This window comes from Aphelocoma coerulescens, unplaced genomic scaffold (genome assembly GCF_041296385.1).
Source record: "Aphelocoma coerulescens isolate FSJ_1873_10779 unplaced genomic scaffold, UR_Acoe_1.0 HiC_scaffold_123, whole genome shotgun sequence".
In the NCBI taxonomy this organism is placed as follows: Eukaryota; Metazoa; Chordata; class Aves; order Passeriformes; family Corvidae; genus Aphelocoma; species Aphelocoma coerulescens.
The window spans coordinates 215,491-238,563 of NW_027183480.1; the positions used below are offsets into that span (position 1 = coordinate 215,491).

Genomic DNA, 23,073 nt, shown 5'->3' on the forward strand with positions numbered 1-23,073 from the left:
TTTCAGGGCATTTTCACATCAACCTTCAAGCATCTCTATGGGTTTGCTCAAGAGAGAGCACACGCAACATATCCAACATCTCTGTTTGCAAAATGGCATTATTTCAGGCAGGTATATAGGAACGACGTTCTCTAAGATACAGAGGCTTAAATATAAAGAATGTCACGTTTCAGGCAATTTGAGACACTTCTCTCCTTTTATTAATTTTCCAAACATAGCTATCCAGATATTACTGAAAAGGAGACAATCTACTATAGTAGGGTAGCTCAATTTCCTAAACTAAGACCAACTTTGCAAAATAGTTGTACACTGATAATAATAAAGGACCTCTGGAAGCAATGCTAATAAAGAATTCCTATTATAAAAATTTGGACTACCTATTCTCCTATGGTAAAGTGAGCTACAGGTCACTGAACAACTACATCAAGTCCCTAACAGGCCAGTTTCATGTCTTTGAGGTGTGTCAAGCAACCTCTCTCAGTTCGTAGTCTTCTGTAAGGATGTGCAGGTGGAGCCAGTTTCTGCCTCGTAGACGTAGGAACATCACAACAGCACCGTGGTAAACTGGAAGGTGAAGGGCAGGGCAATGCAGAGATGTGTGTCTGCACAGTGAATCCGTGTGCCGCAGCATCTTCCATCCACGGGAGCAGGAAAGCAGCTTCAGGATTGCCAGTGAAAAAAGGAAGAATTATGCAGTGCTCACGTGGCTGCCATCGGGTGTGAGCCCCCCCAGCACAGCTCTGTGCAGGGAATTCCTCTCAGTGGCCGGAGAGCAGCATCCAGAGGCGAAATCGCAGCTGACCGTAAGCTCGCATCGCCTCTGCGTGGGCGGCCGGATCTTGGGCCAGGTGCTCAAAGAGGTTGAGCGGCTCGACCGCTCGCATTGCCGGCGGCAAGCTGATCTCTGCAGGAAGCCTCTGGTTGCCTAGGACAAAGTGCTCCAGGCGTTTCAACTGCAGGCAGCGGCGCAGGTATGCCATGATGTCCCACAGCCGCCGTGCAAATTCCCTCCTGCGCCACTGGGACAGCGGTACGGTGGTCAGCACGTGCATGACCACAGTCTTCCAGGTCAAGCTGGAAAAACCTGTGCCCCTCAGGATGCAGGTGAAGAGCTGCAGGCATTTCAGGTGCAAGCTCTCACACGGCACCTGCCTGGCGACGTGCTGGAAGAATTTTGCCTCTGCCACAGCGTACGTCTCAGGCCACGCTGTGCTTGCGATGGAGTCGGCGGGCTGGCTGCTCACAAAGATGCTGGAGCCGCCTGTCTGGGCCTCTGTGGGCTGGCTGACCACAAAGATGTCGGAGTCCCCGTGGCGCACCCCAAACAACATCTCCACCACCAGGCTCTTCTTGCCTTTGCTCAGCCGGAATTGGCAGGACCGGCTGCGGGGCTGAAACACCAAGTGCCATGAGTACGACTGAGGCAAATGCAGCCACGAGCATCTCACCAGCTGGTAGAACCAGTGGGAGGTTTTCTCCACGTCCAGGTAGGAGCCGGTGCAGAGTGTCTCTAGGAGGCTGGGCTTCTGCTTCCACCGCAGCTCCTCCTGCGAGTGGTGCAGGAAGCACAACAGCTTCTCGCCCAGCTGCTCCCTCTCGCACGTGCACACCAGCTCCACACGGACGCAGAAGGTCCTTGCTGCCATCTGCCCTGCACTGTTCAGCTCCAGGTGGAAGGCGTGTCCCGGTGGGGGATTCAGTGGGACCAGCACGCGGTACACCCCATCCTGCTCACGGGGACTCCAACCCTCAAAGGCACTGCCCACCCCGATGGCTTCTTGAGGCACCGGATAGAAACTATTGCTCACGCTGTCAATAAAGACACGCGTGAAGCTCTCCATCAGCTCAGCTGCCACTGAGCGACCTTTCTCCACGTCCTCGACGGGACACTGTATGCGATCCACTAATAGGATCCCTCGCTTATTCCCAGCGTCACGGGCGTCTTCTTCAATTCCACCACGGCTGCCTTTGCCCTTGCCAGCATAGCCTTCTTTTTCACTGGTAGCCACATGACCTTGTTCTCCTTCTTTTGCATCTTCATTCTTCTCTCCATTCGCATTTGCATCACCCTGTTTCTCATCTCTGTTTGCAACACTGGTCTCTTCATTTCCAAGGTGAGTGGTTTTTTCCTCAGTTGCAGCAAACCCACTGTGGTCTATTGCCTTCCCACCATCACTGGTGTCTTCCTGCCCAATCCAATCACTGCTTTGTTGTTCACTGGCATCACTGCTTTCCTGCACCTTCACATCTGCTTTTTCTTCCTTTCCATCTACCTCGTATACTCCTTTATTTACATCATCACTGTTGCCTGCCTTCATATACGCATCATCGGTTTTTTCTTCATTTCCATCTCCGTCTTCCTTTCCAGCATCCTTGTCTGGCTCCACCTTCACATCCTTGTTTTCTCCTTCATTTACTTCATCTAGGTCTTCCACACCTCCAGTAACATTGCCAGGTTCTTGTTCATTTCCTTCGGCAGTATTGTATCCTGGCATATTCCCATCACTCCAGCCTTCATCTTTCTTTGCATCATGGCCATCGTCACTTTTAACATCACTGTCTTTCTTCAACTTCACATCTTCATCTCGTTCATTGGCATCATCATCGTCTCCTTCATTTGCAGCCACAGGACTGCCTTCTCCTTCATTTCCACTGCCGCTGTCATCTGCCTCCACAGTCACATCTATGGTTTCTCCATCTCCCTTGGAATCCAAACTGTCTTCTTCCTTTTCTTTTTCCTTCTCCTCTCCCAAGGTCTTGCAGGAGCTCTGGTCCTTGCCGCTGCTGTTGGTTTCGCTGGCTTCAGGACTCCTCCTGCAGCTAAACCACAGGCCCAAGAGGAGCAGGAGTCCAGCAAGAGCCCAGAATGGCCACTGCTGCAGGGCACCAAAGAGCAGGGCTCCCCAGCCCTCGTCCTGCTGCTCCAGGGGCCCTTGCTCCAGCTCCTGCAGCAGCCGAGCCATCTCGCGGTCAAGCAGCTCCTCACGCTCCTGCATTCGCCGGTGCGTGGCCTCATCCAGCCCATCCCCAGCTGGCTGGGGGTACTGGATCAGGCTTTGCACGAGCACGAAGAGCAATGACAATAAAGCCATGGTCTGCAAGAGGACACACAGAAGGGGTTCAGTAGGGCCAGCATGGAGGCAGCCAGTGGGGGGCAGGAGCCACAGGGACGTGGCAGCAGGAAGGAGAGGGCCCCCGGCAGCTGGCAGGAGGCAAGGCCTGCACCGCTGCCCCAGCAAGCACCGAGCCTGAGCAAGGCACTCCCAACCAGGGGCTGGGCCCTGGATGCAGGGACAGAACACACGCCCCGGGTGCCGGCGCTTCTGCCCCAGCCCTCCCCCAGCCCTGCCTCCCCACCGCCTGTGTGCACTCACCGCTTGCCCAGGCTCTACTGGGGCAGCGGCAACCCATGGGGCCTTTAATAGCTGCCCCCATTGTGACACGGCCCCTGTGCTGTCACAGGCCCCAGAGCGCATCACAGGCCAGCCCCACCCACCATCCCCAGCCCGGGAACTCATCATGGCCCTGGGCACCCAAAGCCTCAAGAGACGCAAAGTGCAGACCCATCAGTCGTGAACCTGGGAACCCCAGAGCTTCCCTGTACAAAGCAGGCACAAGCGCCCTCCCACACAAACCCTTGTCAAATATAAATATGGGTGACATGATCCATGGATGCTCTTGGTATATAGGTGTAAGCTTTTATTTAATCTTGGAGGGGGACATTTTTTATTAATAATATTTATATTGATTACTTTTGGGGCAGTATGTCATATAGGCTAATGTTTTGTTACAGATTTAGTGAGAAATCTTTCTGAAAGAAATCCAGGCTGCTTGAATGATGCACAGGAAGATCTAACACCCTCCTTTAAGAGGCTCAGTAAGTTAATTACAAAATTTTGGTGTCTTCAGCAACCTCTCAGCTCTTAAAACTCTATGGTTCAACACAGTGCAAAATTCTGGGATAGCCAGGATTTTGTTCAGAAAGTAGAATGTCTCCTTTTTCAAATTTGTAGCAAAGATGTACATCTGTCACTCCCACCATCTTCAAAATTGTCTGCCTTAAACAGAGTTAACCAATCTCTCTGACTTGTTTGATGTTGCGCTGGTTAAATAAAGGAAATTCTGACTCTTTCTGCTATCTCTGTGTATTTATCTCCAAAGGACTGTGAGTACGGAAGAGTCATCCCCTATATTCCTCAGCTCTTCTTTGGGGAACTCACCTAGAAATGGAACTGCAGAAATGGGGAGGGAGGAAAAAGAAACAGGATGTGAATCGAGCACCTGCATAGTGACCACAGATGTCCACTGCTAGACAGACACTGACGTCAGGCAGATCGTGCCCTCCAAATAGTGCTCAGAAAGAGAACAAGTTTGGGATTTCTGAAACTGCTCTGAATTGGATTTGCTTAAACAGATGTCATTAGTAAAAGTAATCAAAGAAAGAGTTTTGATCCCTCTTCCAAGCTGATGCCACTTATCATGTCTCTTCCCTGCATTCTTCTAGGGAAGCTGTTTTTGATGTTGTCCCGTCCTTCTTTTTATAAGAGAGCAAAAATCCTTTGTTAAGTATTACTCTTTCAGTTTTGTTTCCTCTCATCTTCTGAGATATAGTAAAGTGAACATTCAGCAGAATAGTTTCGTATTTTTTGAACACAATTCTTCTTTTATCCAATTGAGGCCCTTCTGTGATCATGAAAAAACAGCCTCCAGTCAGTGACATCAACAGTTTACACTCATAAGAGCTTGACATGGGTCAGTTCTCCAAGGTTATTCTTAGTTCAACTGCTATGTAAGCTGTTGATGTCACTGACTGGAGGCTGCTCTTCAGGACATGATATATATGATAATTATATGACAGAAAATGCAACATAGAGTTGAATCTGACCTTCAAGTTCACTAGCTTAAAAAAGGAAAAAAAATGTCTGCAAGAAATTTGCTGCTTTTCCCATTACTAAGATGTAATAAATGCCTTCAAGTTTATACTCGGTCGACGGCATATACACATGGACAGCAGCACCCATCCATCTTCAAGCTAGGGTACATTTTAAGTCTCAATGATCACTGCCTCCAGAAAGCATTTTTGAGACAAAACAGGCAAAGTCTTTTGCATATCTAGACAATCATCCAATACTAGGATCTTCACTCTCACATAAACACTTCATGTTTTTCCATAGAGGAATCTGAGATAGATTTTTCTGACAAATAACAGACCACCAAAAATTAATTAAACGACAAACAAGGGAAAAGCACCACTTCCTCACTCAGCACATTTTCCTTGATTTTCATTAAGCATTCAGATTTACAGACGCTGATATTGCCACAAGAGCAGTTTTTTTCTGGTTTTACTTCCTCTTCTAGTAGAGCAAGCACAGCTGCAAAATGCAAGCTCATTTCTAGGCTCTCTTACACATCACCAGTTTACCACATTCCAACCAGTCATAGCTGTGCAACACCCCGTCAGGGTACTGGGATTACTGCAGTGTCACAGACAGCTTAAGTGAGCTGTACAGTTTTAACTACGTTTTAGATGTATAATTAAATGATGCATGACATGGAAATAAGCCAGCTGTACTGAAACTGAACAAACTAACTGCTGTGATGCAACAGTTAAGCATCTCATCAGTTATAAAATGAAACAGGTTTAAAGCAAAAGCAATATAGAGAACAGAATGCTTGACACTGTTAAATAGCATGTTCAAAGGATAATTTTTGAACATTAAGGAAATGTACTCACCCAGTCAAATTTTCAAAAGAATTCCTGGCACCAAAATGTTCTCTGTTTGCTTTTTCACCATGTTTTAAGAATGGATCACTCTTAGGGGGAAGAAAATCCTGTGTGCAAAACACTGCGGGAAACTAAACAATCCTTAAACATGGCTAATTGCCACGTGGAGCTGATGGTTTAGCACGGTCATCCTTCAGCAGAGGAGAAAGAACTGCCTGTCTTTAGTTTACTTAGGTAAGATGAAAAAAGTGAGGAGTGTGAATTTGATCTCGCTTCAATTTACTTCAGTGGAAAAACTCTTGCCATGACTTCAGTGAGAGTGAGACTGCACCTTAATTCATTCTATATGGAGAAAAACAAACCAGCTGAGAATAATGCTTTTGTTTATTAGATTTAAATTACTACCATAGTCGTTTTGAACAGTGCTAAGTAAATCCTGCTTTAAAAGCCAAACCTTGCCTTCAGTCGTGCTTATTCCTCTGTACTGTGTCACAGTGCAGGATTCCTGGTCCTCTGACCAAGTCACGGCTGTCACAGTAAGCATGGTTTGCTCTGGGGAATGGCCACATTCCCACACGGGAATGATACATGTTTGTGGATATCACTGGTGACAATGCCCAAATCTGGCCTGGTGCATGCCCCCCAGCCAAGAAACTAGGGTGCACGCTTTGGTAATATAAATGCATTCACTGAGAACACAGACTACACTTACTGAAATGTCCATGAAAAGCAGCCAAGTAAATCAAATCAATAGGGTTAAATTTGCAATTTCTCTCTTTCTGCAGGAAAATTTTAGGATAGCCACAAATTGAGAAAAATTTGATTTTTTTTCTTCTTTTTCTCAGAAGGCAATCAACATTCTGGGTCTGGCTATTCTTTACTTCTCCCTATGAAGTAAAATCTAAAAAGACACACACGATATTTATGGAAGGACCTCCCAATGAATTAGGAAAAATTATTACTCAGAAGATAAAACAGAAACAAGACTGTCTACACCGTATGAATTAAACATACGAGAATTAGGACACAGAGCCTTCCATTCTTTAGTAACAGAACTGATGCTGTCCTGAAAATGACATGAATGAATTAGACTGGTGTATGAAAACCTTCTGCATCTGCTCTAGAGGTTGGAATGAGGATGTTAAATGAGGCAGCAGACAACAAGGATGTGCTGCTTAGGGAAGCTGTGGTTGTGGAGTTCTGCAGTTTGGATGAAGGTCACAGGTTATCTCCATCTACATGAAAATGAGTGATAAATACACACTGTCGGTCTTAAGACTGAAAGAGTACTAGGCAAAGAGAGTTAAAATATGGAATATTACTCAAAATCATCCCCTGGTTTTCTAAAGATCCTAATCTTCTATTAGAAGACAGTTTGTTACCTTCTCCTAATATTAAAACTACAGTAATAAAAGCACCTCAATCTTGTAGAAGTATCTAAGATACACAGATTAAGTAAGGTATATGCACTGAGAGCACCCTAAAAACATCACAAGAGGAGTGACAATTTCTGGGATAGTAATGACATGAACAAGTATCTAACTTAAGTCTGAGTGAATAAGAGTATTTTTCAACTAATGGATATGGGAAAATGTGAAAAGATGAGATACGTGATTAAAGATCATAGTGGATTTGATTAACACAGGTGGAGAATATATGACTTTGACTCTGTACTACAACGTATTTTAATTGATTTGTGTGTAGTTTTAGTTTTATACATGCACAGTTTTTTAGAACACATCTTTAGACTGGGACAAACAATAAAGGAAATCCATTGTACGACTTTACATTGATCCCGACATCACTCACTGGAATATCTTAACATTTCCTGCACAGATTCCCATTCGTTAAGATGACGACCTTGAGAAGAAGGAAACCTATAGCTGCCATTCAGAGAAGGTCTAAAATTTTAATTGCTGTTTGAACACAAAGGAGCTTTGACATGCTGTGGTTTATTGAAGCACTCCTGCAGTTATAGACACATCTTTAACCACCCTACCCTCTCCCTCTTCCTCCATCCACCACTGATTGATGCAACTGGAAAATTCAGTAACTGCAAAGTCCTGCTTACTTCCAGCTCTCCTGCCCCAGCAAATGCTCAGCTCTTCTGGGAAGATGGAGCTATGCCATAAACTCATTGCACATGAAAGGAGACGAAACCTTCCCTTCAAAGACACGTGTGACCAGGTTTTTGGAACTGCCTGACGTGGCCAGTTCTCATCTGTTTTCCATAAAGAAGGAGAAGAGCCCTGTATTCTCCTCTTCATGATAGTTCAAGTATTAATTCCAAAGAACAGAGATGCCAGGACTTGTCAGTGACATGACTAACAATTTTATGACAACTGGCAAAACAGTTCATTTCTCCTACATCTTATTCTCAGAAACCTTGGAATTGTTTTGTCTGAAAGATTTGGGGGGAGGAAGGTAGACTTAATTCTCACAACTATATTAAATACTCAGTATATGTGATATCCTGTTGTCAACACACAAATATATAGTTTGATTATGATAAGCCATACTGGAATCATTTACAGTACATAAGTGTGAAAAAACAGCATTAAATTGTTTCTTGTTCCATGTGGAAAAATATACACCTTCCAACCCCCCAAGAAAGTAAGACAAAGCACAATAAATTCTGGTAATTCTCTTTCTTCCGACTTTTCAGTTCCATCACAGCTCTCAAAATTAAGATTTATGTGCTATTTTGCATCTGCATCTGTTGTTGATTTTCCCCCCCTACGGGGATATAGGTGAATAAGTTTGGACAGGAAACGGTATCCCTCAAGCCAAACTGAAAGGTTTATAAAGTTGCTAATAAAAGTTTGGGTCAGGGCCTAAATATCAATCATCTGCTCATCATCTTTTTAAACGAGCTCAGGCATTTCCCCAACTGTTCCCAGCAGGTCTCTGCCACTATTTTAAACTAAGATTTCAGCCATTTTTTTTCCCCTGTGTTGACCTCAATAATTTTTCTTTCTCCCCCTCTTTACCTGCCAAAGGCATCCATCAGGATTTTGCCAAAGGCTATCTGCTTTTGAAGTTGAGAGGAATTCACTAATCGTGAGTGTCAAATCCACAATAAATGCCGTCGCCATGTGGTACATGCTGCTTTTGGGAATTATCTCAAAAGGCCTGGCTGTGAGAAGGCCGGCTGTATGTTAGGAGGGTTTTACTGCTAACTTTCGTAACTCACGTCAGGTCTTTCAGTTTCTCTATTCATTGGCTTCAGTGAGTGCAACTGTTTCCCAAAGTAATAAAAATGTTGTCAAGATCCCTTGATCTTGCTTCCTCTGTCTCTCTCACACAAACACATCCAAACACATTTATATACACAGTGGAATAGCATGCCCAGTGGCACGCAAATCTAGCAAAAGAGAAGCTTGTAAATAAATAGCAAGTCATTCTGCTTACTCAATAAATTTCTCTGGGTGTTAAACTCATGATAAACATATCATAAGCCCCAATGAAGGCTTTACAGCCTGTCCCATCACACCATCCTGAGTGTAACTCTGCAATGCATAGGAAGACATAAGTTTGAAAAACAGAGCAGAAATAGCTCCCATAAGGGCAAGGTGCTGACACAGCTGAAACATAACTAATGGGAGAGCATTTGTTTTCACTAAAGAAGAAAGTATCAGTGACACACCTCTGTGCCTGTGCAGGTGTGCTGTACATTCAAAGCAAAAAGAAATCTACCTTCTTTAAAAGCTTGTCCATTAATACATAAATATGTCTGTGTTGAAATCCCTCGGTACCATTCTTAACAAGAACTACACACAAGACTAAGAAATTCTGCAGAGAAACACGCTTTTGTGATCCAAAGAGGCAAGGAGAAAGAAAACCACCTATGAAGAGTTTAACATACCCACTTAGTGATAGAAAAAGAATTATTACAAAAATAAATGTCAGTCCCCTTGAAACACTTGAGTCAGCTCTCTCAACTTCCTCTGATGCTGTAGGAAGGTGTGAACGTCCTCCATGTCTCACATCATCCCCACCAGCCACATAGGAATGTCTCCAATGCACCTCAGAGTGTTTCAAGTACCACTCCCCTCTAATTTATGTAGAGTCTGTTAACATCCTCTTGGAGCAAACAGAAATAATACTTTTAAAAGACAGTTATACTTCAGAAACATGTGCCCCGACACAACAAAAAGCCCAGATTTTAATACTGCCCCGAGGCAGAATTCATCCATCTTTAAGGCTTCTATTATGTATTTCCTGGTTAGTAATACAAAAGAACTGCTGGCAGTATCACATCAAAACGAAAGTGGCAGAATCAGAAAAACTTCTGAAAAGTTTACCTTTATAGGAAAGCTTCAGTCTTGGGATATTTTGTTTTGACATTCCAGTGACTGGAAGGAACAGCATCACTAAAGACAGCAGGCTGCAGGCACGTGGCACTTGCAAAGCTCTCATTCTGCTCTCCTCTTCTGTATCTTCTTTTGTACTATGGTGAAGTATCTCCCCACTTTTCAAACAATCCAAGTTTGATCTGGAAGAAAAAAAGAAAACATCTGCAGATCTGCTTTACTGCATAAGTAACAATTCTGTAAGCAAGCCAGACCTATCTTTAAGGAGCACCTCAGTTAATTTCTTTGCTACAAAAGTATTTTTCCTCTAGTACAAGTAAATATGTTTTGTTTCCTTAATACTAAACTTACACATTTTGACATTGGAAAAATATGTAAACTTTTCAGACACCAGTGTCTAGCCTAGCTAAAGTTTAAGCACAAATTAAATTAATGCAGTATCCATAAAAAGAACATCTGACATTCAAAAGTGACCATGCAACTTGATAGTTAATACCAGTCCATTGGATATCTTATATGTTTTATAGCTCTTTTTGTCTCAGTACAACAGCTATTGTGTGTTTATGCTATGACTAGAATGAACTGTAATGTCTCAGATGCCATGGGGGTACAAGCTGAGTTAACAGTGAGTACATATCCATATCCATCAAAAACTTTTCATAAATAAACTAAGAAAACTGGACAGAGCAAGCAGTTGTGTTTAGTTTTAATAGAGAAAAAAGTCAAAGCGGATGATGGATTTAAAAGTGCTTTCAGTATGATATTTCCAGCAGAATAACTGCCTCAACTCATCCACCAAAATGTCCTATAAACTTTAATGAGTGTTTCAGGCTGGGGTCAATAGGCTGATATGGGATTTTGTTAGCACAGTGTGCAACTAAGCCAGCTTTGCAACACTTTTCACTTAGTAAGAATCATTCGTAGTCCATAAATCTTAAAGTGTTTTACAAACGAAAGCAATTATCACTGCCCTTATTTTCCCTATGCAAAAACGGAACCATAAAGCTGCAATGAACCTATTTCCTCAAGGTCACACAGCCAGCACAGGAGTTGAAAAGAAAACAGCAACAGCAGTCCTGCTGTCCTTTGTACCCAGCTATCAAGGATCCCTTTTGCCCAATAACTCGACTTTTGCACGTGAAATTATTTGAAACGGCATCTTGAGTTCTGAAGGCAAAACTTCACGGTTAATAAATCACAGAGATCAGAGTATGAAAATATTTGTGAGACCAGATCCTTCCCCCTGCAAGTGCCTGATGCTAGAGGTCAAGGGAGATGGCTGGTGAAATGACAAATGTCAGTGTTTGAGTAATGCTGGAAAACCAAGGAGTAAGGAAATGTTATGGTTAGTCGAGAGATTAATGGCTCATGATGTGCCATGAAAATTCTTTTCTGAAAGGTACTGGAGCTGCCTGATTAAAAGAGCAATCCTAGTGCCCACAGCAGCCAGCACTTGCACAGACACCAAAGGAGAGGTTCCTCGCAAGTCCATGAGAGATGCAGCACAGCTTGTGGCCCCTGAGCCTTTCCACTGGTCTGTTATTTGAACTCCTGCAGCACTAGGTCTTGCAATTCTGTGAGCTACAGCAGCACCCAGAACCAATTCAGCACCTCCTGATACAGGCAGTTCATCCTTCCTGGCATGAAAGGATGGAAACAGAATCCCTTCAGTTCTCTCTGACACAGGAAATCTTGCTCAGATGGGCTTTCTGAGCCTCCAGACTTTCGCTCAGTAGCAAAAGACAAGGAAGTGTGCAAGAAAAGCATGATGGTGAAAAAGAGGGAAACAATCCGTAAAATCCCCAAAGCATAATTCCTATTGCAGAACACTAAGCTTCTTTCTTCTCAGTCCCCTCTTCAACACTCATATTCAGTGTCTGAATGCACTACTCTTGGCCAAGCGTGAGTACACGTTCATGAAATGACATGGAGAGAAAACAGACAAACATGAAATGCCTGTTTCATCTTTCTCTTCCCTTTATTACAGTATCAGATCCTAAGAGAACACCCTTAACTTCTTCTGTGCCAACACATCTATTTGAGGGTGGACCACGAAGGACGGAAGTGGATTAGACCATCCCAGGGTTAAATCGCCTTTAAGAAATTTATTTAGAGGTGAAAAAGGGGAAAAGAAGGAGAGGGGAGGAGGGGGAAGAATATGTGAAAATGAGACACCAGCCCTGTTCATCTTCAGCAGGATGATAGTGACAAACCATACTTCAAAAAGAAGCAATTAAGAGGGAGCCAGTCTCACTGCAAGTATGTTGAGAAGTCATGGCCTGAAGGACTGGGCCTCAGCCAACAGGGAACTCACCAAAGGATATGGGGCTCATTTTCTTGAGGCAAATTACTGTGAAGAATCAGGACTAAATTTGACTAAAAAACCAGTTGTGTCAATGCACTGTCATTTGCTGAATTGATTGAGAATCAGCACCAAACTCGGGCCTTCGGCCATAGCTCACAACCTCACTTTTTCATGTAGGCTTTTTTTGCTAATGGGAACCTTCCTTTGTTTTGGTTGGGTTTTTTTTTCCTTTTCCCCTTTTATTTGAATAAAGTCTGTGAAAAACCATTTGCTTTCACAAGGCAGTTAGTTTACACTCGAGGCAGCTGCTCTGTGAGCTCGAGCCAACCCTGTCCTGTCTTTAGATTCATTGCAATCTGGCCAGATTGTCACATATATTTTTAGTTTATGATGATCCTCTAATACAATTCCACACAGAGTCCTTCCAACAGTCTAGCTCAGGTTAATGAACTTCAGGCCAACTAACTTGCCATTAATCGTCAGGAAATGCCCTTCCTCTCTGTAACACATGCAATGTCAATCAGTGTCCTGTGCTGAAAAGACCCACGGTCACGCAGCTCAGTAGCAAACAGTTCCACGGGCAGAAATAAAACATAAAACCTAAACGCAAATTTGACTCCCCCATTCCTTCCTCCCCTCAAAAGTAAGAAGAATTTGGTCAGAGAAGGAAAAATTACTGGTTTGTTCAGTTCTTCGATACTTCAGCTAAGGACCAACACATTGTAAAACCTCCTCACCATGAACAGATCCAAAATAACTGAGGAAAAAGAGTCTGAAATGAAAAATGCTGAGGCTAAAGCTGGTTTCCCACCTTGGCTTCAGCTAGGAAATAGCACCGCACTGTGTTCATTATCACCTGCAAGACCGACCAGGGAAGGAAGCCAGGCATACACCTCGCTGAAACAGGGGCATTTCCAATGGAATAAAGAAGCTTTTATTTGCCCCATGTAGGGGTGGGAGGCACAAGGCTGAGGAGGGGCTGAGCAGCCTGGCTCCATCCTGCTAGGACCTCCCTGCGGGGCCCATAAATTGGGAACAGGCCGTAGGTTAAATGCCAAAAGACAGAAAGCTGAACTGCTGGTGCCCGGCCATCCTGACAGAGAGAGGGGCTGGACCTGACTGGCACATGTGGGATGCCACGTCTCTGAAATGAGGTGTCACCTCCCTGCAATTGGTCAGATTTAGTGGAGCCTATAAAACAGATTGCTCTGAAGCTACTGTCTGAAACAAGAAAACCTGGGGCCAATTTACTAAACATAATTTATTCCAGGCCCTTTGTGGCAATAAACAGAGCTCTTCAGCCTTCTCAAACACACAGACAGTAAGGAGTTCTGTGCTTATGGGAGCTTTTTCAGATCGTTCAGCTCAAACCTATCTAAATGCAAAGTCTTGCATTCACAAATACTGTGTAGTTTCCGACTTCTCCTGGCATCATGAAGTCCAGAGCTGAAAGGACTGTGACCCATCTGCAAACACACGCTTTATAAACTGTATTCGTGTAACTCTTGGTTAGTTCTGTAAAATAAAAACCTTTATGGAATTGGAGGATAATTTAAAACCTGTTTCCAACACTAGGTTTCCGAGGTCATTTTGAAATTCAGAATTTTACATTCAAATAAAGAGTTACGGCTCAGTTTTAGTGAACCTAACAGCAATGCTGCAAATTGTGACAGCTGAAAATCTAGAGCAACCCAGTCATCATAAGCTTATAAATTCATTATAAACTTAATGAGTAAGTTGCCTAGGCCACGTAGCCTCAATATCTAATTTACTATCACTGATGCTAGAGTTTTTCTTTCTTTTCCTCATCTATCCTTGTTTGAGATGATCTCGAGGTTTTATTTTGTCTATGGAGTCAGAAGCCAGCAAAAGATGTCCCTTCTAGACATCAATAAAATAGCATGAGTGGCCTGTCAGACAAACATACTGCTTTAAAAGATTTAAAACTAATCACCTACAAGAAGAAACAAAAATTACCCCGCCTACAATTCAAATTGATTGAAAGGTACCTTATCTCTTTATGATCTCTTCCTTAAGTATATGTACTTTATATACATGCACACAAATTTAAAGCATGTTACTTTAACTGCAAATATACAAATACGTGTCCAATGCATTATGTAGATGTCTCACCTTGAAATTATCACACATATTCCAAAAGAAAAATTACTATTGAGTGGTTCAAAACTATACTATAATCATGAACTGGATATTGAATTGTCTTTGTTAATAAGAGAGAAAACTATAAGCATACATGACTCAGATTAGTAACTTATAAAATCAAATAGACTAAAAATAAAATTGCATCATTAGACTTAATATTCTTAACTTAGTTCTGCAATAACAAAGATGACATTCATCCAGAGCACAATGAAACTATGTTCTTGTACCACTTAGATAGATGGTCTGTTGATATATTATTTGGCAGAAGATGCTTTTCACTTTACCGTGTTCTATTTTATTTCATTGGCACCTCGCCGGGCGTTGCGCCGGGCGGCTCATTCGGGGACATGCGCCGGCTCCCACAGCGCCCCGCCCGCCGCCGCTCCCCGCTGCTCTCGGGAGATCGCACACCGCAGGCGGCCCAAGCCCCGTCTCGCCGACGGCCCTCGCCACCCGCCGCCCGCCGCCGCGTTCTCCCGCTCCCTACCGGCACGAAGCGGCGCCGGAATCCCTCCTGTCCTGGAAAAGGTGCGCTAAAGAAAAAAGAAATGAACTCCGAACTTTCCACAAACGTCCCAAAAAACGAAGCCGCTGGGAGGGGCTTCGAGCTGGGCCTGGTCCCTCAGGGAACGGCGCTTTCCATTGGCTGCCGGAGTAGCCAGGGCTCCTATTGGCTGCCGCACGCTGCGACGCTTCCGATTGGCTGCTGCCCGACCCGCCGCCCCCGGGCCGCTGCTGCTGGGGGTCTCGCCAGGCGGGCTGCAGCCAGAGCAGGACACAGCGCAGCGCCAGCAGGCGTCCGGCGGTGCTCCGTGTCTGTCGGCGTCTGCACTTCAGACAGACAAATTGCATCCAAATTGCCGGCGATTTCCACCACCTGCTATTTCTCCTCTCTTTTCCTGGATGGATTTGACAGCGCTTTCTTTCCCCCCACAGAGTGGGAAAGCAAAATGCTCAGCTGCCCCTTGGCCATCTCCGCTTCCTTCCCAGCTCCAGCCTTGTCCCTCTTTCTCTCCCCTTTCCTTTGCACTAGGTTCTCCCTCCTCCTTTCCCAGGCAGCTCGCAGCAGAGACATTTCACCCACCGGCAGCACCTGCTTCCTCTCACTCCGTCCCAATTTGCCCACTTTGAACTACTGGAGCCGCCTGCCCGCGGAGCCGGACCCGCCGTGCGCCTGGGTAATGGTGGCGTGAATGATCGCAGGGATTATTGGGGTGGGCTGGGCCTGGCCAGGTGCCTGGTGCCAGCAAAACCGCTCTGTCCCTCTCCTCCTCACCCTGGGCAGGGAACAGAATACATCAGGAAAGGCCCGAGGATCGGGAGAAGGGCACAGAGAGATCACTCACCGGTCACTGGAATAAGAGACACGACTGGGGGGAATAAATTGAATTTATTGTCAAACAAATCAGAGCAAGAGAATGAGAGGTAAACCTGCAGGGCTTTAAGCCTAGGAACGAGGACTTTTTCCTCGGCAGCTCGCAGCTGTACGAGGGGGATAAAGGATCCCCCGAGCAGCGGCTCTGCCCCCCCTCAATGGGGATGTGTCCAGACCCGCCGGTCCATGCCGGGCTTCTTTTTCAATTTCTTAATGAATTAAGGGAAAACTCCCTTTAGTCACCATTTCAAAGCCTTGAATCAAGGGGAAAACGGAGCTTCCCTCTCAATTTAGACCCGTAATTGATGCATAAGGAGGGTCTCCCCTAAATATAAACCCAAAGAAAAAGTGAATCAAGGGGGACTTTTGCTCAAATTAGCCTCCTAAAATGAGGGAAAATGCAGCGTCCTCTTCACTTTCCCTCAAGAAACACCATTTTGGGGGCTTTTGGACACGTTTTTCCTCTATGAAGGTCCCTTCAAATGAGGGTCCCCCTCGATGGAACTCTTATAATGGCACATAAAGGGCTTCCCTTTAAAACCAGGGACGGTGGTGTTTTGCCCTCAGTTTTAACCTTAAGATTATGAAAATGGGGCGGTTTCCCTCAATTCAAATCCATCAAACAGCACCATAAAGGCTTTCTTCTTCCAATTAGACAGGAAAATTAATGCAAAACAGTGATTCCCAGCCAACTGAGATACAAAATCATGAAAACGTTGTGTCAATTGAGACCCTCCAAACAGTAGATGAAGTGGGATCCTCCTAAGTTCAAGCACAATTAAAGAAATGGAGTGTTTTCCCCTCAATTAAAATCCTTTTTCTTCTCGTAACCCCCCCCGCCCCCCTTTTTTTTGGGGGGGGGGGGCGAGGCACTGGGAGCACTTCCTCCTCCTCACTGGTCGCACTTGGGGCTGCTGCACGTTGGAGAGTGGTGGGAAGTTTCCTCCCAGTTCCCTCCCAGCGTTCCCAGTATCTCTTCCAGTGCTCCCACTGGCAAAACACTGGGGGGCACTGCATGGTCTGATGATGGAGGGGTGCATTGTCGAGGATCACAGAGGGGCCCGGGGGGTCCCAGGCATCCCTGGGGGGGTTCCAGATTCAGCAGTAGGATTTTTCAGACTATGAGTGAGCTATGTGGCCTTTGGAGGTGTCCCTTCCTCTCCTGCTCACAAGAGAGCAGCTCAGAGGTGATTTGGCTCCTGAGCGTTTCAATTTAGGCCCCCAAAGAGAGGAGGAGCTGCTGCCCACATTACACCTTACAGCTCTGCCAAGGGGCATCTAACCCCATGTGTGCTCAGGAGGTGGGGATGCAAACCCCAAATCCCATCTCTGCCTCCCGCTGCAGTCCTTCAAGGGGTTCCTCTAGTCTGGAAAACCAGTTCCATAGCTATAGTAAACCCAGAGTCTCCTGAGTGAGAAACCACGTACTTGTAATTCCTCTGCAATAGCCTCATCCCACCTCCAGCAGCCCCTGGGAAGTTGCAGGCAAGAACACCTAACCTGGTAAGCAACTCCAATTCTTGGCAGATTTCCAGGACAATGCAAAAACATTTCAAAGTATTTTTTCAAAACATCTGCTTATTGTCCTTTAATGCAAAATAGTGATTCCATACCAGTCCTAAGAAGAGCAGGCCCAGAGAAGACCTTGCTCTCTACAACTCCCTGACAGGAGGGTGTAGCCAGGTGAGGACTGGCTGCTTCTCCCAGGCAACCAGTAACAGGACAAGAGGAAAGGGCCTCAAGCCGCACCAGGGTTGGGCATCAAGAGGACTTTCTTCCTGGAAAGGGTGGTCAGGCCTTGGCAGGGGCTGCCCAGGGAGGTTTGGAGTCCCCCCGTTCCTGGAGGTGTCCGAGGAACACCTGGACATGGCACTCAGTGCTCTGGGCTGGGTGACAAGGTAGGGATTGGGCACACATTGGACTCGATGACCTTAGAGGGCTTTTCCAACCTCAGTGGTTCTGTGATTCTCATGATTCCAAATTCATTTGCAAAAGTTCTCACACCTCTAGTCACACCTTAGCAGGTGTGTAGGCCCAAGCTCATACATTTGAGAGATTTACTGCCTCCAGTGGGATCTACACCGCAATTTCAGGAAGAGGCAGGACTTGAGCCGTTACGAGAGAAAACTTTGCAAAAGCATTCCCTGGAGAGACATCCTGAAGGAAGGTGTCTCCCCCTCTTCTGACCATAGAGGGAGCTGAGTCTCCAGCGTTAATTCTAAAACTTTCGAGCTCCAAGTCTGACTCCCAGAAATTTTATTGGCCCCGCTTCCCAGCACAATACTCAGGCCTCACATGTCGAGGAAAAAAGCAGTGCAGATTAAACAATTAATGCTTCTGGGTACTGTTCTCCCTCTAAACTACACACAATCCCAAAGGAACAAAACCCTTAAAGAAGATGGATTGCTCTCACTAGCACAAGAAGGAGAAATCTGACAGGGATCTACTTCATCATTCTGCCAAGGCTTTGTCAAACACCTCAGCTCCTGCACTTCAGGGAATAAGAAGTGGCTTATAAGAAGTGACTTTTATGTCAGTGAGCATGTTATTATGGATTAATCTCGCACTGGAGAACAGTCTTCATACCCTACTGCATCACCCAAAGAGTCTGGAGGCTGCTGCCTAGTGAGCTCCTGAGTTGTATCTTCCTTGTCAATCTTATCAGCCCCTTGTTTGATTGTAAAAACGTAAACAAAATGCAGCAAGCATTGGCCCAACGGCTCAGGACTTGCATATCTCTTCCAAAGAGAGGGAGAAAAAAGAGTGTTTCTCCCAAATCACAGAGTTTAAAAGTTCATGTTATCTACATATATTTTTAAAAGAAAAAGAGGAACAGTAAAATATCAGGTAATATGCCAGTGGTGCTCCACTCTATTTCTGTTCTCTTCTTCCACTTGTAGCATCTCTAAGAATACTTTAAAACCAGCCAACCAACCAAAACAACAAAAAAACGACGTTGAAATGAAGCTGAACAAGAAGCAACCGGGCTGCTGGCTTGTGGGCACTCCACTGCCTGAGTTCCAGTAAGGGAGTTTATCCTCTCCGCAGTTTTGAGCCAGATCCCAAAGTACTGAGCATCAGCTTCTAGCTTTTTTAAGAATTTAACTGTAAGAAAAGCTGCTGGGGAGGGCCATGCTCCAGGCATATTCATGGGATTTCACCCGTGCAGCTCTCTAAGCTGAACTTGTGTCTGTCTTTTCCTCTACCTTGCTGGGCTTGGCTCATGCGTTTCTTGAGGGGAAGGCCCTGCACTGATCAAAGCATGTACTGACCTCAGATAAACAGCTTCTGTCAGTGTAGATCTATCCTAAATGGACCATTTCCCAAAGTAATTCAAGTACCTGAATTTCACTTACTCAAAACTGCTTTTAAAGAAACCTGGTTTAACACATTCCGTTTCTAAGCAACTACTGGGCAGCGCTCCTTCACTCCCTGTCAGTGTTATTCTCTGACCCTTGGAGAAAGGCTTTAAAGCAACAAAGGGCTTCTTAAGCACCAATAACTTACTCAGTCAAGAATTCAAATCAATAGCAAGGGCAGAGCCTGACTTCAAAACCTATTTTAAAACAGAATTTAAAAGCAGTTGCATTGCCAATTGACAAGATTAGAAAGGTTTCCTTAGCAGTTGTGATTACAAAGGAATGAACTGTGCAGGGAGAGGACCGAGCATGGAGCAGGTGGGGGGTAGGGGGGAAGAAGGGGGAAACCTTCCTTTGCACTGTGGGTTTTTAACCATCATGGTCATATCTCAACCAGTCTAATCCCAAAAAAGGAAAAGCTTCCTGGACATTTTTCATTTCAGCAAGAGCCTAAGGAAGCCCTCAGCAGCAGGAGATTGGAATAACTGCAATCCCTTGAGCAAAGGGAGCAGGGCGTGCTCCTCAAAGCCAGACCTTCATCCACAGCACCCAGAAGGTAGCAAAACAAGGCTACAACAAAGCCTTAAGTGGGGAATGGGTTATCAAGGGTTTTATAAGGAAAGGTCTGAAAAACAGGACCTGGACGGTGAGAGAGGAAAGAAATAGCAAGATAGCTGAGGCCTCTTGGAAAAAAAAAAAGGGGGGAAAGGTCGGGATTAAATTCTAACTCAGCTGGAGCTGATCTTAAATGTAATAGGGGGAAATTGCAGCAAGAGGAGACTTCTTTATAGCAGCCAAGTACTGGGATAAATTCACTATAGAAACAGAGAAATCTACATCAGCAGCAGCTCTCTGCAAAGAGGTCAGGCATCCGTTCCTCATGGCAAAGCAGGGCACAGGGAATTGTGCCAGACAACCTCCTCCCCAGGTTGATCCCAGCCCTAATTTCAAAAAATTGCACAAAAATGTAATTATGCATTAACACAGCAAAGTCTTCTTTCCAGCTTATCAGGCTTTGAGATGCCTTAGATTGAGATGCAAACCCAGCTCCTACCACTGTGCTGTGCTCGGACTCTCCCCCCCTTTCCCCAACCCCATCTGAGCAACCAACAGCTCGCAAGGAGCCGGCACTCCTGGAATTTCACACTCGGCATCTCTTCCAAGCTCAACAGGTGAACAAACAGGTACTCCAACACCTCCTTCCTTTGTACTTCGGGCAGCACAGACCCACTGGGAGAAACTGGAATCCAAGGGCAGATGTAAACATGGGACTCCTGCTTGCCACTGTCTCCACCCGTTCTCCAGCTCAGCCCTGGGCTGGGAAACAAAAGACAAGAAACATTTAAAAAACATCCTTGAGGTGTCTTGAGAATGCCCAGGCCTGGAAGAAAGACCTTCCCATCGCTCTCTTGGCCTTTTCCCACTCTGAGGAACTGTGCAAATGCACAGCCACACCCAAGCTGAACAGCCTGGGATGTTTTCTGCACACCAAACGCCACGTCCCAAGCACCAGGAGCCTGAAGATGCCCTGGATTGCAATTCACAGCATCAGTGAACCCTGCACAGGACAGCCAAGTCTGACAGGAAAAACCTCACTGCTCCAGGCTACTTGGCTCCTCCCAAATCCAGGCCAGCACTCCAACAGGCTCTAAGAACAAAACAAGAAAGAAGGGAAATGATGCTTTTTGTTTCAGTTGAGCTGCACATTTATCTTTTCCCTTTTTGCATTTCCAGGATGCAGGAAGTGAGAAGGAACTTGAGGAGATGTGCTCGGTCCGAGAAAAATAATTTTGAAAAAACTGTGCCTGCCTGGGCAGCTGCAGTTATTGCACAGGCATTCAGGGCTGACAGTTCCCTGCGGGGAGAGCTCAGCACATGTCCACAGAGGCAATCCCAGCATCTGAAAGAAAGAAAGAAGCAGCAAAAGGTGATTGCTTCTCTTTCCAAGTTATTTCAAGTGCTCACACCCAAACCAACCTTTGCTCTTGATGTGAATTATGCTTTCTGGGGGAAATCAGCTGATTTCCAAAGTTCCCTTCCTGCCCCGTGCCTGATGTGCACAGGAGAAAACCCCTTCCCTGAAGGGACTGTGCTCCCTCTAATCCCATTTGCCCAGTCTGTTCCATGGGGATATTGCCAGCCTGGGGCAGCAGAGGCACCCGCAGCTCTCAGCACTCTCTGCTCCAAGCACAGCTCTGGGCTCCTTTGCAGACTGCCTCTGCCATGGGGTTTTCTCCAGGAGAAGCCAAGGAATTGTTCATGGAAGGGTGGAGATTAAGTTAGCCCAAAGGGAAGTAGAGAATAAATATCTCATTTTTCCATCAAAATGCTCATGCTCTGCCCTACAGATTATTTCAAGTTTTTCCCACAAGCTTTGCCCTACCCATCACCTCATTTTTACCCCAAAAAGTAATTTTCTATATCCTCAAGAATGTCTCAGTGTCTATCCCCAAAATTTTCACTGTGTCTCTGCAAATGACTGCCTCAGTTTACCTCATTATGTTCATTCTCTTCCCTGGGGATTGCTTCAGATTTTCCTTCCGAGCTGTCCCTGTCTGTCCACTTCTGATTTCTTCTTTTTTACAAGAAAGTATTCATTCACTACCTCTGGAGATTATCTCCAGTTTTACCCCCCAAACTTTCCCTAACATTCACTCTTCATTGCCTGATTTTTACCTCAGTATGTTCATTCTCTCCCCTAGAGATAACCTCCGATTTTACCCCCAGTATTTTCCCTACCTGCCCGCTAACTATTTACTCTTTTTGACCTATAAATATTCTCTTTCTGCCCTGGAGATTTCATCAAGTTTTACTATGAAATATTTCACTATCTTTCCAGTACTGTCTCACTTTACCTCACGATGGACACTCTCCCTGCCACACATCCCCCCAGATTTCACCTCCAAAATTATTGCTACTTGTCCACTACTTATTACCTGATTTTCACCTCCGTATGTCTATTCTCTGCCCAACAGGTCATTTTAATTTCTACGCCCAAAACTTTTCCAACCTGTCACCTAGTGACTGCCTCAGTTTAGCTCAAAAATGTTGTCTCCCCTAGACATTAACCTCAGACTTTACCCCCAAATTTTTTCCCTGTCTACAAGTTACTACCTCCCTTTAACTTCAGTATGTTCATTCTCTGCACTACAGACTCAAATTTACTCTCAAAATCTCCCTGCCTCTCCAACACTGATGACTTCCTTTTTACCTCAAAACACTTATTTATTTTCTACCATGGAGGTTACATCAAGTTTCACCCCCAGAATTTACTAATACTCCCACAACTGATTCACTCAGTTTACCTCAAAAAGTGTTCATTCCCTCACCTAGAGATGACCTTGTATTTTACCCCCAGAAGTTTCCCTACCTGTGCACAACTGATTGCTATAGTTTACTTCAAAATCTTCATGCTCTCCACTACAGGTCACCTCAAGTTTACTTCAAACATTTTCCATACCTATCCATTACTGATTATCTCAATTTTTACCTCAAATAAGTCATTCTCTACCTACAGACACTGGATAGTAAATCATACAAAGATCTAAAAGTCTGCACAAGAAACAGCAGAAGGTTTTCCATGAATAACACAAGTTCCTTTTTTCCTCTCCTCCACCTAGGACTGCTACCAAGAGACAAGAGAGTTGTTATCAACACTCGAACCTCCCAAGCGTTGTTACTGCTCAGAGAGCTGCGCCGGCACTGAGCTACTCCCATGCGCCTGCAGGGCTTTGGGGAGGGGCAAGACCGTCCCACTCCTGCACTTTCCTGGAGAAATTTCAACGCCCTAAAAAGTCATTTCCCTTCTCTCTCTCTGACCCAGGGCCAAAGCA

The 23,073-nt window shown here is 45.2% G+C and overlaps 1 protein-coding gene across 1 annotated transcript; it reads right to left on the minus strand.

Moving 5' to 3' along the window:
- Nucleotides 1-52: 52 nt before the first annotated feature.
- LOC138100636 (uncharacterized) lies at nucleotides 53-10,519 on the minus strand. Its single transcript, XM_068998512.1, has 2 exons — nucleotides 10,030-10,519; nucleotides 53-3,095 (listed from the first exon to the last, which is right to left on the minus strand). The coding sequence occupies exon 2, from the start codon at nucleotides 3,090-3,092 to the stop codon at nucleotides 759-761; it is 2,334 nt and encodes a 777-aa protein (XP_068854613.1). The 5' UTR covers nucleotides 3,093-3,095; nucleotides 10,030-10,519; the 3' UTR covers nucleotides 53-758.
- Nucleotides 10,520-23,073: the final 12,554 nt, after the last annotated feature.

Coding starts and splice junctions, on each gene's coding strand:
- LOC138100636 (XM_068998512.1), bottom strand. CDS start 3,092: ATGGCTTTATTGTCATTGCTCTTCGTGCTCGTGCAAAGCCTGATCCAG.